This window comes from Homalodisca vitripennis, chromosome 1 (genome assembly GCF_021130785.1).
Source record: "Homalodisca vitripennis isolate AUS2020 chromosome 1, UT_GWSS_2.1, whole genome shotgun sequence".
In the NCBI taxonomy this organism is placed as follows: Eukaryota; Metazoa; Arthropoda; class Insecta; order Hemiptera; family Cicadellidae; genus Homalodisca; species Homalodisca vitripennis.
The window spans coordinates 58,979,859-58,998,376 of record NC_060207.1 but is presented as its reverse complement, the minus strand read 5'-3'; the positions used below and the strand labels follow the sequence as shown (position 1 = coordinate 58,998,376).

Below are 18,518 nucleotides of genomic sequence, written 5' to 3'. Positions count from 1 at the left end.
TACAGACACTACTGGTGAAAATTTTACATCACACTATTAAACAGTATCTGCAGCAGTTGGGTATAAGCTTAAATAAAAATGCACGGCCAGGCATATGATGGAGCTAGTAACATTGAGCGGCAAATTCAAAGGTGTTGCCTCAAGGTTCCAAGAAGAAGAAGCCTAAAGCTTTGTACACACACTGGCCATGCCCACTTGCTTGATCTGGCTGTTCAGAGATTTTGTGAAGAAATAAGACAGCTTCGGAATTGCTTATCCATAGTAAATCACCTGTATAACTTAATTAATGCATCAGCTAAACAGGTTTTCAATATTTGAATCAATATGTAAGCAAAAGCGGAAGAAACAAAAATGAAAAAGACTGGTGAGCTTGTCTCGAACTAGATGGACAGTTCGACACAAAGCAATCCATGTAATTCTAGAGCAAGCTCCCTGAAGTGTACGAAACTTTGGAAGTTATTGCAAACGATGTATCAAATCGTAAAATTGCAGCCGAAGCTGATGGTCTAGCCAAACAAATCAGCACATTTGAATTTGTATTCAGTTTAAAACTATTGCACAGCGTTTTGAGTCAGACTGATATACTCTCCAAAGAACTGCCAGAGTGAATCTCTTGACATTTCTAAGGTTTTTGCAAAAGTTGAATCAGTCATTGACTGTTTAAAACTGGACAGAAATGATGATGGCTTTATTCAGATGTGGAATGAGTCAGAAGAATACAGTGTAACAAATATGGTATGAAAGGTTTTGTCAGTTGAAAGGCCTTCCACTACCACGCAAACGGAAGATTCCGAAAAAAACTTGAAGCTAGTAGTAGCTCTTCAGATGCTGCATTTCATCAATCACCTGAACCTGAACCTGAAACAGAGATGTTCAAGACTGGCATTTACTTTGCTGCTTTAGACACAGTAATTGTAAACCTGCAAATCTCGTTTTTCCAAGAACGATTATGATAAAATCAACTGCATTGCCCAGTTACTATTTAATTGGACCGAAATTGACAACAACGCTGTTATGGCAATCCAAAAGTTTTATAACTTGTCTTTAAGTTTTCTCTGTACATCTTAAGTTTTTTCACTGTTATGCAAAGAACAATTTTGTCAAAACAGACAAAGCAACCACAAGAATAACGTTCCAAGAGTTGGCTGATTTTTTTATTGAGAATGATCTTCAAGCCAGTGCACCAGATGTTTGGCAGCTACTAGAAATAATCACTTTCGTGGCCTATCACAACAGCAAGCGCAGAAAGATCGTTTTCTACACTACGAAGGCTAAAGACATTTCTTCGAAGCACCATGACAGAAGACCGCTTAAGTGGGCTTGCCCTGATGTCTATTGAGCAAGAATTGACGTCTGGGAATACATGAAAGATAAAAACTAGATCTGTTAGTTTGACAGATTTTCAAATCTAGCCGATAGGAGGCTAATGCTTCATTAGAAGTAACGAAAATTGGTTCGTTGAAAACCATTACTGTAGTTCTGTTCACCTTAAAACTTTGTCTTGTTACACAAATTTGTTTTTGTGTTATAAATGTCCTTGCAGTTATAAGTCTAGAATAGAATAAACTTGTATAATTTGAAATTGAGTCTTTTTACAATCCATCAATATAGTAAAAAATTGATTAAAACCAATGTTTAACAAAAATACACATATACTTTTACTTTAGTTCTTAAGTGGTAGTTTTCAAAAAAGTTTCCACGGGACCACCCCCCCCCCTGGAGACCCCGTGCCCCCCCAAATTATTAGGTCACGCTACGCCTATGCTCACCAGCATTTACACGAGTTCCAACCTCCTTCACTACAGATGCAAAACTCTTTTTCTTTTTATCTATTACAGTTATCCATTTTCCTGCTTGACCAATACCCGAATTAGGGATTTCGTCAAAACCGTAAAAATCACTACAGTCGCTTGACACATCGACATCGTCCGAATTCGTCCCGACGCTATGTTCATGTTGAACCATAGTAACAAGTTCGCCATTTAAAGATGTCTGACTGGAAGCTACCGTTCCGCCGTCATCTACATTGCTACTCTTTTCTGTGAACCGTTCCGTTCCAATTGCTCTATTCGTCGAATCCGAACCAGTACTCTTGATATTTTTGTTGTTCTTTGATCTTGTGGTAGAATGAAGTACTCTTTTTTGGTTCAACGACTCGTTCCTTTCCAAAGACGTAATCTCCTCAATATTCCTGTTGTCGAGATAAATTTTTTCAACTTCCGGTACTGTATTCTCGACTTTCTGTTTACTTTTCACTTTGACTGAGCTAACCTGTAATGTAACTTCTTCCAGTTTTTTGTTAATTTGAACATTATCATTTACAACGTTTTTTACTAACCCCATCAGGTTTTCAACTAAATCTCGGAGGTTAAAATACTCCTTGTCACTGGCAGCATAATTTTTCATCACGTTTAACCTTAAAACACACTTGTCACATATCCAACGAACTTTCTTCTTCATCTTGTAGATAGCTTTATATTCACTACTTGTGATACCGACACATTTCGCGTGATACAAAATTTCGCACAATCCTTCACATAACAACGTTTCTTCTTCATTATTTATTAAAATTTTGCACGAACCACACAGGCAGCCGCCTTTACTGTTCGTCGCAATAACCGGAATATCATCATTAAAAAATTTATTAACTCAGTAAAATGTAGTAATATATTAAAATGTAGTGTAGTATTAATCTAGTAAAATTGTGTCTTAGGTATTTCAAAGAAATCAAGAAGTATATTTCTGGAACTAGATGCTTCAGCAGCAAAAACACAAACATCACCTTTAACTCCGCCTGTCCACGCTTTTACACCACGAACAACAGAACGTCGAGCATCAAATACAGTAAGTAAGAATTTTGTAAACAAAGTTTTTTTATATGTTTGACACAGTTCAGTAACTAATTCAAACTAGGTGGAATCCAAATTATGCAATTTGAAAGAATAGATTGAGCAAAACAAAAGTTGCTAATTTATAAATGTATGTATCTAAATATAAACACAGTTCATATTATAAATCCAGGTATATAAATACAATTCATCATATCTACAAATAATCTTCCTATTCATATATAATTTGGCACTCTTTTTCTCTAATTGTAAATGCATGTAGCCATCATACTCTGAATACTTCTGAGTATATAAGGGAAATAACTGAATCAAAGACGGCATTTAAAATTAGAAATAGACTGGAAGATGATGTTATCAGGTCTCCAGACAAGTATCGGAAGACATCGTAAGAGCGAGCGACCCAACGGATGATGTTGTCGTTGCAACAGCAGACGTTTCTGACAAGTTCAAGTTCTTCGAGACGTATAAAGCGCCAGAGAAGGAGCGAAAAGCATTTCGCATTACTCCACCGAGGGAAGGTCAAGTCAAGGTCAAGCCAGCTCCTTTACACAGATGTGTTCTATGTCTCGCTAACATGAGCTACGCTTCCGACCTCTCTGTAAATACCTTCCGTAGTTGTGACGTAACGTGTTTTGTGCCTACTAACTGCCCGATAGCTCGCCCGCTTGTAACTCGACTGGTGACCTGCGTAGATCCTCTTGTCACTTGTGGTTTATCTCCCTACAACGTTGCTACACACTGACACCAAGAGAAGGGGACTTCTACAACTCAAGAGACAATGCTTGGATCACAACAGAACCACAATACAGTACCAGTAACTCGTCAATGATTAAAAATACTCATGAGTTTGGTTTTGTGTAGTTTAATGTATATATTTTCTGAAGTTTTACTTTTTGTTTTATTTGCGAATTTAAAATTAATTTGTGTGTAAGTTATATTCATTGGTGTTCTCAAACAAAAGTACCAAAGAATCTGTGTGAAGTTGCTCTGAGAACTAGCTACTTGAAAATAGGTTTTGAATACATACTAATACTGCAACACAACATGGTTTAATAAACTGCACTGACAAAATTAAAAATGACTCCGTTCATAATAATAATACTATTAATAATATTCGAACAAATATAAAAATGTATCTAGTTAAATTGAACAATTAGGGGACATAGGACCCTGTTTTTCAGTTTGATTGTTAGACCTATCAAGATTAAGGAATCCAGATAATATATTTTTGTGCAAAAACCGAGCTGAGTTAATATATCAAGATATGAAATTAATGTGTTGAAAACAAAACAACTTTTCATGAAATATGCATTATTTCAAAATAAAATGAATGACATACTGTGAAATTACCATGCAAATACTATTGTGTATTAAGGAGAAGTAATTACCTCATTAATTGAATTCAAGAACCCAGTATATCAATCTTCTAAGGTCAATGTCACAGCAGACAATGACAAATACAGACTAAAGCTATTCTCTCTCTCTCTCTCTCTCTAAAGAAAAAACTATATTACACAATATGGGTAAAATGTGTGTTGTGCAGCACTCATAAATCATTTGTATAAACACTAAAATATTGGGGTTAAATCAGCTATAGTTAAAGTAACGTAACAGAAAAAATTACACATTTTAGTTAGTAGATGATAAAAGAAGTATCTTGAATTTATAAATCAGCAAAACTAGTGTTTTGAGCGTATTTTCAAATGGTTTTCAACATAATTTTACGTGTTTTGTAACAGGTGAATATTACACTTGTATCACATCACAGACAGTTTTTATATTATATTTGAAAAAATACAAAGAAAGCATTCTTTGTAAGGAAAAAATGTATTATTTAATATTGTTGAGACTACCAAGTTTTTTACATTTATTGTTGAAGGTAATTCCTGCATTGAATGGCTTAGTATATCAGTAGATTCAAAAATAAGTGATGCTGTCCATCAACTGTTTCTTGATAATCAGCAAATATCCACACAAAAAATAGATGAATTATTGAACATCCCCAAAACCTTAGATATTCACAGCCCCTCAAGAATTAGTCAATGGATGGCAAGCCATGTCCAATGGGGTAGCTTGTCATTTATGTTAATTTTCTTTGAAAATCTTTCACATTCTTAAAATGTCCTGTTTTCAAATGAGATGCTGTTTTCACTGAGCTTTAGAATATACAATTCTCTAGTGTTTGTGACAGTCATTGCAGTATAAATTTCCATTGCAGGCTTTTACTAAACAACAGCTTCATGAATTCCAAAAATCATGTAATTTCCAGATATTCTTCAAGTAGTTCAGATATGTTGCTTGTGCTCGTGGCTTGGTCACTTGAAATTAAAAATAATTCTAAAAATAGAAAACTCTGATAGTTTTAGACTCATACAACAAATTTATAAGGTTTTCACATGTTATCATTTTTTTTACTGTGTTGAGCATAATCTAGGAATTGTTAACACTTCCTCATATTGCATCTGTTCTGGTACTCTATGTTACTCTAAAAATGAGTTAGAGCTGAGATAGTCTTCTCTTTTGTGATCTAAAGGAATACCAGTTTTGTTCTCATCAGATAAATACAATAGAATGATTCATTTGTACAAATTGCAATATAAACATTAAATATAATGAATTGAATTACAATAATATATATCATAAATTGACATATTTAATGATATGCTATTTTTTATAAAAATATTAATTTTTTTGGAATATTTATTTTCTTTATTCAAATTCAGATAAGAAAATATTGTATTTACTCCATTTATAACAGTAAAATACAAATGGATAAGAAAGAGTATAGATTTGATTACAATATAAATTAAACATAATTAGTTTTAGACAATACTGTGTAGGTTTTCATCTGATTGTATTGTTTGTATTTGGAATATTAAATGATAATGTGGTTTATTATATGATTTTTCATAAATTTACCTTCTACAGACTAACTGAACTGAGTATGTTATCAGGCATATAGTAGCCAGTTTCAGACACAACTTTCGACATTAGTCCAGTAAAAGTTAACCACTTTGTACTTTTAATATAATAGTGAAGTACAGTAAGCATAACTGTAGATGGGAGATTGAATATACTCTTTTGTTTATGACTGTTATTGATATGCAGAATTTCACTTGTTAAATTTAACTACATTTCATCAAACTTAATTGGAAAATATCAATCAGTCTAGCTTTTACTAGTAACATTTTCTGACAAAAGGAAGTAACAATATTACAACAGTAAATATGAGTCTTTAAAGGACAATAAAAGGACATTTTATTATTTATACTCTATTTTGTTATTTCTCAAGGAGAACTTCCCAAACCATCTAGTAATATTCGTTTAATAATTACCTCCCACCAACCAAATGTATTTTTTTGTTTTATTATTTTACAAATGTACTCATGACTAGTACTCATGTAGAATGTACAACAGATGATCCATTAACCAGTTCTTGAGTCTCTTCCTTGGTATAAAGCTTGAGCCAGATCTGACTGTGTTGTTATATAAAGCTAATAATTTCTGTTTTCCAGGAGATAAATTCTAGTTACTATTGATGAGATCTTATTATCATTGTATAACCCTTCATAAAGCAAGCAAACATGTTGTCTGTCATGTGACAGCCCATCTGTAGACGTGTGACATGGCCATTAGTCAAATAAGGAAGGGTTAACAACAGAAGATATAGGTTTTAATAAAATTACTCAAAACACTAATACTCTTTCACTTATACTTCTTATCCACTAACAGTTATTTGTGTGTCAGTCATGTTTAGTTGTTGTGTGCAGTGCTTGAAAGAAATGTTATTTTTAGTTATACTAAGCTTCTAAAAAGTATTTGTTAAGCTTAGAAATATTTGAAGAAAATTAATGGTAAATGCAATTGTCACTGTGAGCAATAAATATTTGATGCATCTAAATATTGCTTTTAAAATTATTATTATATCGAATGTTAAGAAAAAATTCAATAACATAATTCTATTACTAGTGATTTTATCACTATATTATAAATCTCGGTTAACCCTCTCCTGGTCAAATTATCACAACACACTTCTGGCACTACCAGGCTGAATTAGTTGGGCTGCTTTGCTGCAGGAGAACATATTCATCTTTTTATTATTTTAACAACTTTATTCAAACAAAACTGTTATATATTATGCATAATTGTAAATGCTGTTAAATTCTCTATAATATGGTGGTATATGAAAAATTATGAAGCCTATATGGTAAAGTAAATCTAAATAAATATTCATTTCTAGCAGATACATTTCTTTGTTTTGTTATATTAAATAAGATTACATGTCTTGTACTAATAACTGTAAAAACAACAACAACATGTCACTAAAATAGTAATTGCAGGAAGTTACAAATAAGTTGAATAATTCTATAAGGCAGCAAAAAAATTGAAACGAGTTTTGATGAAAAACGACTAAATGACTGTCAAATTATGAGATCGACAAAACATTTCATGTACTACTCCTAGATATAGTATCACTAGGCATAAAAACATGCAATGACAAGGAAGGCGATCAGTAGATCAATGCTATATGCTAAGATCAATAGATATTTCTATTATCAAGTCCAAAAATAGCTGCATGATGGCACAGACACAAAGCAGAGAGCAATGATAAAGCAGTTGGTGGTGATTGGAGATGAATGCCTGGGAGAGGGTTAACAGTCCTGAAAGCTTAGAGAGTATAGACAGCATTGATTTATCTAATACCAAATCTTTAATTGCAGTAAGAAGATTATGTTTTCGCAAGTTGTCAAATAGTTTGTTGTTATGAGTTTTTACATTATTCAGATTTTAAGTGAAGTGGGACTATTATATAGTAATCATGTTAGTTTACTATATTGAACACATGGCTAGCAGTAATCAAGGTATATTTTGTTATGTTTAGACTGAATCTCCTGAGCGGGAGATCTATCGAGACCCAGCGGTAGTGCGCAGTGACGACAGTGTGGAAGATGAGACCATTGTCAAGCGTAGTCAGACTGCATCACGCATGCTGTCATTGTTCCGACAGATGGAGGAGCAGAAAGAAGAACTGCCTGATGGTCAGTTGTTAAAGCATAAACTATACTAATAAACTAAAAGATAGTAAACTAATTTGCACCAGTTTTTGATTATCACTAAATCTGAATCAGTGGTAGTTATATATTATGATAAGAATTGCAGGTTTGAGTAAAAATTGAAAATGATTAAACATAGATTAAAAAATACAAGAAGAATTTAAGCTGCCACCAATGAATCTAATGTGTAAATTCCTCTTTGTGTGATAAATAGTTCTTGTACTTTAAATGTATTTTTGTATTGGCTGTGATGGTATGGTAATATGCAATATTGTGAGTATGAGAAAATGTTGGTAATTTAAATAAAATTCATAAAAAAGATTACCTGTCAATAAAGATAGATTGTTTTAGAGCCTAACGTCCTTTTATTAACTTTAAAAATTATAAAGTAAACATAAACATATTTTAAATGTTTAATGGGCTACTTGAAACTTCTACAATTTTTCTTCTATTGTACAATGCAGATTGAGGGGCAACTAAAAATATGCACTCTGGGCTCAAAGTACTAAATTTAATGTTTTCCTAACATACTAATTTTAAACTCTTCTTATGTAAAAGGGGCAGCAATGTAGAATATGGAATTCAAAATTTTTGTTGGTTTGCAAAAACAAACAGCGGGTTTTACTTAAACTTTAAATTGTAAGTGAACCTCAACAAATATCTAATACCTAATGGCTTTGACGGCCATGTCAATGACAAAAGATATGGGTATGAGCTTTTACCATGCTGTTGTGTGCAGTAATGAACGTAGATGTCTCCAATCTGACTTAATGGTTTGATTCTTTAAGTGGTGCAAAGATTGAATAAGTCATTATCACTGGTTGTTATAGAGAAATCCTTTTTTGAGTGGGTTTAAAAGGAGATTATTTTGGGCTCACAATGCCTTTAGTTGGCAGACAACTGTTTAAAAAAACACCACGGAAGAAGTTGCAGGCTAGAAGCTATTACATATGTTTTTGAGTTGAAGAGTCCTAATTTCACCACCTCAAATGCTTGAGTGAACTTAAGTTTCACTTGCAATTCTGGATTTTGCTGTCAACCACTTTCTAATCAACTCATGCGCATCAAGAATGTACACAATAGCAGGAAGCCTTCATTTGGACTTCCCAGTGCCAAATTGTTTGCCATGTGTCAGAGGCTGCATCTCATGTAATTCGTAATTACCACCTAGTCATCACGGTCACACCAGATATGATGTGTGTGACACAGTGTTTGTGGCTTTATTTGGTGCTATTTGGAGTGTAACAGGACCAGTTTGACACTGTATGTGCAGTGTGATCTGCAAAAGAAGTGACAACCTGTGTGTTCGTGATTCAATGATCACTTGGACTAGAATGTGGTCATCATAAAGAGTGGAGTTCTATTAGTTTTAGGCTGTTTAGAGGAATTAAGTTTAGGTTTCTCTGAAGCAGCCATATCAATTTTAGTAAATGGAATACAAAGATCACTAGAATTGCAGGGTAGGCAGTTACGATAGGCCTTGTATCTATATGTATGCAAATTCTCTATTTTGTTTGCATCAAAGAAGGCGTTTATTAAATAATCCAATTGAATTTCTAGGACCAAAGCCACTGAAGTGTTTCACCCCTCCTCCAGATTACAAGGAGGATCAGTCGGGCAGCTCTGAAGAGGAGGAGGAGGAGAGTGAGGAGGAGGAGGAAAGTGAGGATGACACTGGAATCGTGCGGGCATCTGATAAAATTGAAGATGAGTTCCTGAAACAAGTGAGTGTTTGGACTGTCTAGTCTTGAGTGAACTCGTATACATCTTGTGTAGAAACTAATGGTCACAAAGCAACTAAGGGCTCTTGATTCTGACTGAGCATTACAGATATTTAATATATAAATTTTATAACACTACAGAGATTGTACTACCCACATAAAAATAGTTTAGATTTTAAATTTGTTGAGTCTATATTCATATTTTATAATTTTGTACAATCAAAAATAACCTACCATATCCAGAAAAATAAAAAGTGGGTTTATAAATTTGTTAATTTTTTCAGTTATTCTAACAGTAGGCTACAATTAGTTAGTTAAAGGTTTTTGTAATCTATCATATACTTCCTATACTGTGTATTTATATATAATCAGATAACTGCCAAAGTTACATATGTGAGTGGGATAGTGAAATGGCCACAGATGGAAAATTTTCTTTTTGACAACAAATAGATATGGTAATATTGGTTACCACCTCTATCTTTTGCTTTTATAATTGTGGAATGTGTAGTCTATACTATAGCAATTATTTAATATTTCATGATTGAAAAATTTCTTTTAATAAACAGAAAACTTATTTATGTTTTTATCTTCCACTTGGCTGATAGGCAGTTTATCTCAAAAATAGCTTCAATGTATAAGTTTTCTCAATTTGCCTAATAATGGAAAATTTTTTGACTTAACATACTGAAGTTGTCAAATTTTAATTTACTTAAGGTACAATTTAAATTTAATCCCAGGGACTGATTTATGAAAAAAATTTTAATGTTCTGCCATTCTGTTGCTTTCTTTTTGGTTGATACGTATGTCATCTGGAGATTTACCTAATATGCATGTTCAAAGTTGTGGATGAAGAATATACATTGAAGAGACATCACATTCAAGATAGTATCAGAAAGGTCCTGGACCATGTCTGCTAATTTTTGTTTTCTTATGTGGGCTATTATTGGCTGTTATCCTCTTTGAAATAAGCTCCATTTGAGTTAATACAACGAACCCAGCGTTTATCCATGACCGCTGAAAAAGTGTCAAAAACAGTTTTTCTGGAAAGATCTCGAGAACTTCCCGCATTTTTTTTGTACGTCCTCAATACTGGAAAAACTGTAACCTTTCATATGCATTTTCGTTTTTGGGAAGAGAGAAAAGTCACAAGGGGCTAAATCTGGCATATAGGCAGGATGTGCAACGGTTATGATCCAATATTTTGAATGCTAGTATGTATATTTATGTTGTACAGACCAGAAGTTGTTTTGACATTTTTCTAAATATGCTTAAACATAGGAGGCAGTAAATAAAGACTGATAGTACTCTTTCAATACCTTTAATATAATAGTTTAGACTTTAACACTTGTATCTCCTTCTAAGTAGTCGCCATTTAAAGCCACACACTTGTTCCACCGCCTCTGCCACTCCTTGAAGACGTGTTCAAAGCCCTCCTTAGACAGAACCTTCAAAATCACCTCTAAAGTCTTAATAGCGGCTGTAACAGTTGGAAAACGCTGGCCTTTGAGCTCCTTTTTAGCCTGAGGATACAGAAAAAAGTCATTTGGAGCCAAGTCAGGGCTGTAGGGTGGATGTGGCACAGTTTCGATTCCTTTTTTTTGGCTAGAAACTAAAGCACAGTATTGGCAATATGGGGGCGAGCATTATCGTGATGCAGTTTCCAGCGTCCAACGAGGTATGGCTGCTTTTTTGGGATGTGATAGTTGCTTCAATACTAAAATGTAGTACTCCCCATTAATTGTGTGACCCTGTGGTACTGTGGTAATCACCATTACCTTTGCAGCAGACCTTTGAGCACAAGGTTTTTATTGCCGTCGGTGCACCTTTTTCCACCCACTCTGTACTCTGTTGTTTTGTTGCAGGATCATAACAGTAAATCCAACTTTCATCAGCAGTAATAATATTTTTCCACCATGCATCACCTTCTTGATGCACGCACTGTAACCAAAGTTGGCCAATTTCAACACGATTTTGTTTCTGAACTGGTGTTAACAGACGTGGTATCCAATGAGTACAGACACGCGACATATTCAAATGATCATGCATGAGTGTATGGACACTGCCAATTGATATATCGAGCATGATAGCAAGCTGTCTAATAGTCAGATGTGGGTCAGTGTAAATCATAACACCCCCAGTGTTGATTGTTTTTTCCGTAAGGGCAGAAATAGGGGTGCCAGGCCCACCTTCCAACTCACATGATTCGCGTTCATTTTTAAAGTCTTTATGCCGCCTAAAACAGGTTCTTTCACTCATTGCATCAATAGCAAAAGCTTTTTCAAGTCACTGTAAGTATCCGTATCACAAAACTTTATCGCATATCTTTACTCACAAAAATCAGCCATAGTAAACTTTCGAGGCAAAAATTTGCATCTGTTTATTAATCGGTTGCCATGACAACAATAAATATGTAATAATGTTAACAGCTGATTTGGTTGTTCCTAATACTTCAATGTGTCATACCAACTTGAAAAAAACAAATTATTGTACTTTGTTTGTTTACGTGTATTTTACTGTCAGTCTTTATTGAACACCCCTCATACAAGTCAACATTGCAATTATTTAACATTTCATGATTGAAAAATTTCTTTTAATAAACAGAAACCTATTTATGTTTTTATCTTCCACTTGGGTGATAGGCAGTTTTATCTTAAAAATAGTTTCAATGTATAAGTTTTCTCAATTTGCCTAATAATGGAAAATTTTTTGACTTAACATACTGAAGTTGTCAAATTTTAATTTACTTAAGGTACAATTTAAATTTAATCCCATGGACTGATTTCTGAAACAAAATGTATAAAAATCAATGGCAATGTTTAAAACTGATTTTATCAGCATACAGTAAATTTTTATAATTCTTAAAAATGTATATGTGATGAACAAAATTTAAATAGAATGTAACTAATATAATTTAGCAAAGTTAAACTAGTTTTTAACATTAATTTTGTGGATCTAAACAAATTTACATTTTGAGATTTCATTTTGATGCAGCGTTAAATTAAGTAGAGGGGTTTGGTTTTGAGATACATAACTCTGTATAGGACAAAAGGAATTAATATTCTTAATACATAGTATATTTTTGTAATTATTTGTTGGTGTGTAGAAAATAAATATTGTGCTCTTCACCAGGCCCAGACTGCTGCTAAGGCCAAAGCACTCAAGGAAAAGTTTGAGCATTGGGAGCCTGAGAAGCAGTCTGTGAACAATGCCATCAACCTGTTGGACTCCGAGCAGGAGAGCATCGAGTCGACCAAGTCCCTGCGAGCTCGTTTTGAATCCCTCAAGGCTGAACAGCCGAAGGAGAAACCCCGCCCCAAAGTTAACCGATTTGTGGTGAGTCTATTTACTGATAACTGTTAACTATTTCCAGTACTTTTACAGCATGCTGAAGTATTTCTGCATAGTTTATAAATATGTAAAATTGTGTTTTTATTGATGTTCTCTTTTTAGTACGCTTAATAAACTGACTTTGGATTTAATGATGGTGCATTTAAACTATGTAGATCGCTACTAGAGCTTTTTATTAATTTGAAATAAATGCCTTTTTGTAAGCTCTAGTTGTATGAGTGCTAATAGTTTCTATATTCGCTATTGGCACAATAGTCTGTCTTTAGTTGATAAATTAATGTATTATCAGTAGTGTTGAACAGTAAAGTAATGGTTTCAATTATTACTTCAAACAATCAATATTCCCTGAAAGATTTTCTTCTAGAAGATTAAAAAAATTCATTAAAATGGAAAACATTATACTAATCTGTGTGTATACTATATCTTTTTGTTTAAACAAACATATTTATATTCATCTCTTGTTGCAAATAAAATTGAATTGATCAGTCACTTGACTATGAAAATTAGTAAAAGATTAATATAAAAATGAATGACATTTAGGTTTTACGGTTGACACCAAGATGAATCATTGTTAACTCACCTAGAAACTCAGTTTTAATCTGTTCAGTTTAACCCTTTTAGCCCCGGCGTCCGATATATCGGACAGAGGTGGTCTAGCTAAAATGCCCAACGTCCGATATACCGGACGTCTCGAGAATTTAATGTAGCTGGCTAATAATATGTCCAAATGCCATCAGTTTCGATATAGTAGTCGGTGAAGAAACGGGCTACACGCAAAAACAATAAACCTTCCAATTGGCATCGTATTTCGTCGCTGTTGAGCGTAGTTTATTTGTCGATGTCAGCTGTCAGACGACTTCAGTTGCATTGTTGTTGTATGCTGACTTATAACCTCAATTAGTTTGCGTGATTGAAAGCGGTTGTTTTTCGTGTGATTTATTGTATTATTAGTAAAAAAAACATGAGTAAACGTCGTAGAGAAAAGTTACCAGTGAGTGAAAACACTTTGATAAACACTATTATTGGTACTTTGGGATTATACCGACCACACCCAGACATGAATCGTTATTTGACATTTTGCTTCTACTGATTACTAGATTAGCGTAGAACAATATTTCGTCAATATAAAACAGGAATCGTCTTATCGCAAATCCCTCCCCATCCTGACAGAGGTCAAAGTCGAGCGGTCTAGTAGATAACGTGATTGTAGAGTCTCGCCGCCCGTTCAGCTGGTGCGTCGCTTTGTTGTACTTCCGTGTTTTACCTCTACATTTCTCCAAACACAAAAATTCAATAAAAACAAACATGATCAAACTAAAACTAAACTCTTTATTGAAAAAACACTCAAAACTTGTTTTTATTCTTGATCACACTCCGCCACCCAAAATGCGAGTGCCATGCCTTCGCGCTGATGTCAAAGAAAGAAAAACATCCCTCGAGATAGTACCTATCAGTAAAATATCAAATTCTAGAGGATCTGATCAGAAATATAAATTGAATTGTAATGAAAAGGCAATTGTGTACCGTGCAAATCATGTGGTGCCGCGTGGCCTGTCGTAATCGGGATTCTTGAGAAAGATAAGATGACAGCGACAACAATACCGATCACAATGCCTGGAAATGCTTGTAAGTTTGTAATTTTGTAATTAAAGAGTTGTTTTTTTCGTTCTATCATGTTTGTTTCTATAAATTTATATTTTTGTGTTCTTCATACTGGTGTGGTCGGTATAATCCCAAAGTACCCAATTATTAGTGGTGAATGTGCTATTTTTGAAGACAATGAATTGAGTTGTTTATATAAAATGTATATATTGTAAATATTATTTCTTTTACTTTTTTGAAAAATTAAACAAGTTTTAGTCTTACAAACCATTACAATTAGTTTGTGTTATTTTACAATTGTTATTATTTCAAAAGTGCAAAAACAAGTATACATATATGTATACTTCTACTGACGTGTATGTGGAAATATATGAAGAAGTGCTTATGCAGCAATACAATTAATTGGATATATCTCCTGCATTTATCAAGGAAAGTTCTTCAAATTTTGTGTGTGTAGTAAGAAATATGTGTACAACAAAATTGCTTCATTTTTCAGGGGCTACAATTTTTTTTTCTACCCTTTATGTATGTCCAAACTATAAAAAATAAAAAATTTTTTATGTATAAATACGCTAAAAAAAACAAATCATTCTGTAAAAGTACTTTTTAACTATTACATCTAAGAGTACACTTATTTGTGAACAATTTAAAACAAAAACCTAAAAATTATCTTCAAAAATAAGAAAACTAGATGTATTTTCCCTCAATTCTGCACTACGGTCCCTTATTGCCATGGGCTTTCTGGCAAGTCCATGGAAAAATGGCTGGGGTTAAAAGGGTTAACTGAAAATAGTTCTCCACAGAGAGGTTGAAATATTTCAAGATTGTAATTTATTTACCAATGTTTCAACACAATCCAGTATGATCAGGAAAACTGAATAGTCATAACATCAGCCACGTACGCCAAACTAAAAGAATTAAGAAGACATATTTATTTATCAGTGATTTAATTAAGTAGAATTAATTTTTATTTATTTATGTTTTATATTGTAATACATGGAGTCAGAACTGTTATAAGTTGAATAAAATGGCAGTTCATACAGAAAAATCTATCACCGAGTGGATTGAGGTTAATCAGTTGCAAAAAATTTGAAAATACTGTTGCGTATTTATCTTAATGTTTGTGTGTGTTTTAATGAAATAATAAAGTTATAACTCTTATAATCATATACGTGGTTAAGGTATTGAGTTATGATAAAATGTTACTCTATTGTATTAAATATATTACCCTGGTATAAAACCCACTGTGCTTACTATAAGTATCATGTCAAAAGGTTAACAAAGAAAATGTGTTCACAGTAATAATTGGTTATAAAAATTTATGACTTAATTAGACTTCAACACAACCGAAGTTATTTATTGCGAATAAATTTTTATACTCAAAATCCGAATTAGTATGTAACATCATATTATATCATGTTAAACCCTGTAATTGTTATCTAAAGCTTACATAGAGTTAGTTTTATTTGTGTTACATTGTAATTTGGGCCTAAGTTGTTCAGGTTTAGGCTCTGATTATCTTACATAATGATTTACTAATGCATGATTTATAAGTGTGCTTGTTGTATTTCATGCATATGCCACTGTCTTGATCCTTATGTAGCACAAAAGTTATTATTGCACCATTTTGTCCCAAAAAGTATCGACTATACCTTAACCCATTGCGGATCACTGACGAGCTGGGCTCGTCACGCAGCGGCCGGGCCTAACGGCACGATGACGAGCTCAGGTCGCAAAAGCGGTCTGCTTTTAAGTTTCGCTCCAAATAGTTCTTTTAATGTCTGATAGATCGGGCGATCGTCTTCGCTTGTCAACTAAGAGTATTTAACAACGGTCTACGTTTAGTTTTCAAAAGTTTTATATATATCCTACAGATCGCAGTGGTATGTCAAAGTTGAAAAATCATTCATATGAGTTTACTCTCTGCTTTTTAGCGCTTCTGATTGGGTGTTTTCCTCAGTTGTTATTATAATACTTTTGAGGTTAGTGACACAACGAAAAGACGCAGACGTACATGTTAGTGGGTTTAGTTTAGACAATGGCCCGGATGTTGTAATCGCTTCGCCCGAGCCGCTTTATTTAGACTATGATTCAGACATCATCCCTGCCACCCTGGAACCTTGCTCGCGTGTTATCGCTCCTACATCATGGATACCCCAGCAGGCCCATGTTCCATCTGAACGAATACCTTCACAGCTTAATTTTCTAGTATACAATAGCGAGCGATGTGGTGCACCATTGCTGTTCGTGCGGCCGCTGACCGTAAATTAATTCGTGCCCGCGCCAAAACAACACGATCCGCAATGGGTTAACTGCATTACATTTCATACTCTTAAAACTGAATTAACTGAAGTTGTAAAATCTGCTTAGCTTTTGGCTGTCTCAATATTTATATTATTGATGTTATTAAAGTTTAGAATCCATATTTATGTTTCTATTATTTATTATTTGACTTTCTAATAACCATGAAATAGAGAACAAAGTAATGCTAGTTTTTTTTTTTTAAGTAAAACATTCTATATGAAGACAAATTTAATAAGTAACAGTGAGAATGAAACACAGACCAAAAAAGAAATAGACTGGTCATAGGTGAGTGGGGAGTGAAGCCAGGTCAGAGTGGTAGCACCAATGAGGAATGGGGAGGAAATCATGAGTCATCCACTACTGAGCATCTTGCCTCATTTCACTAATTTTACTACTGTAAATTATTACAGTATACTAATATTCTGTACCCTTCAACAATGGTAGTTAATTTTTCACTAAAATAGATATAATAATGGATTTGTAGTATTTTGAATATTTTATGCAAACATCAACTAACAATTTGTTATTTTTCAATTAAGTTTGTTGTATTTTTCACATGTTCTGTGCTTCTTAAAAGTTTTACAAATTTTTAAAACTTTTTTGTTTTTATTAACTACCCATTTAAATTATGCATAGGTAAAAAATTATCAGTCTAATATATTTCTCTTTTAAACAGGGTTGTCAAGCTATTATTATTTGATTTAAATAATACATTTAATTATACATATCAAATTAAGTTTTACATATTTTATCTTCATTTTAATTAAAAAGTGTAAGTGAGAAAAGAATTCACTGCAAAAGATTTAATGGTTAGTTTTATACAATTGATTTAATAGATGTACAGTATTGGGTAAGTCACACTGCGGCATGATCTGGGCGGCTGACTCATCCGTTGTGACAGTCGACTTCATTTGTAGTCAAACTAAACTCAGTTTATCAACAAATATGAAGAAGGAAAAACGTTCGTTCTCATTGATAAAATTGTGTGACAACATAAAGAAAAACTTTCTCACAGAAGAACTTTTGATGCTTTTTAGTTTTAAAAAATGTACTAGAGTTCATACTTAAAAGCAATATACTTACATTTATGAATATAAAATTTCAGAATTTATTAAAACTTGATGGCAGTGTTAATGAAATATGGTGAATTCAAACTGAGCAGAAGTTTTTAACATTGGTTCAATGAAATAACTAATGAGAAGGCATGGTTTGGCCTCAACCTCTGTAATGACCTTTATATTATAATAGTCTATTTCTTTCTTAGGCCTGTGTAATGAAAGCTAAAGATGTATCTAAAATTTGTATTTACTATTGTAATAATATGTATGATTTTGTTGAAAACTTAGTTAATTACCAACCAGTAAAAGTAGATTATAATAAATACAACATTTACAATAAATGTTTTTGTGTATATGGTACGTCCAAACTGTGAAGAGATTAATTGTTGATAATTTATTGGTTATTCCATTGGTTGGCGGGTTAATATTTTGTTACGTATACTAATTGTTTTATTATTCAAGGTTTTAATAATTCAGTGAAATAAGAAAAACCTTTTGCAAATTTGTTTACTAATGTCTCATTAGGAAATAAAACTAGTTTTGGCTGTTGAACACAATATTTTGTTGTTTTCTCAAGCAATC

General features: G+C 33.2%; 1 protein-coding gene across 20 annotated transcripts in view; it reads left to right on the top strand.

Annotated features, from left to right (window-relative positions):
• LOC124362392 (LIM domain and actin-binding protein 1) overlaps positions 1-18,518 on the top strand; it is a 165,282-nt gene that overhangs the window by 122,570 nt on the left and 24,194 nt on the right. For 18 of the 20 annotated variants that reach the window (XM_046816850.1, XM_046816999.1, XM_046816990.1 and 15 more), the window contains 5 exons: positions 2,714-2,844; positions 3,208-3,447; positions 7,732-7,888; positions 9,464-9,627; positions 12,754-12,957. In XM_046816850.1, coding sequence (XP_046672806.1) covers positions 2,714-2,844; positions 3,208-3,447; positions 7,732-7,888; positions 9,464-9,627; positions 12,754-12,957 — 896 coding nt within the window. The remainder of the gene's footprint in view (positions 1-2,713; positions 2,845-3,207; positions 3,448-7,731; positions 7,889-9,463; positions 9,628-12,753; positions 12,958-18,518) is intronic. The other 2 variants (XM_046816858.1, XM_046816922.1) reach the window with 2 other exon arrangements.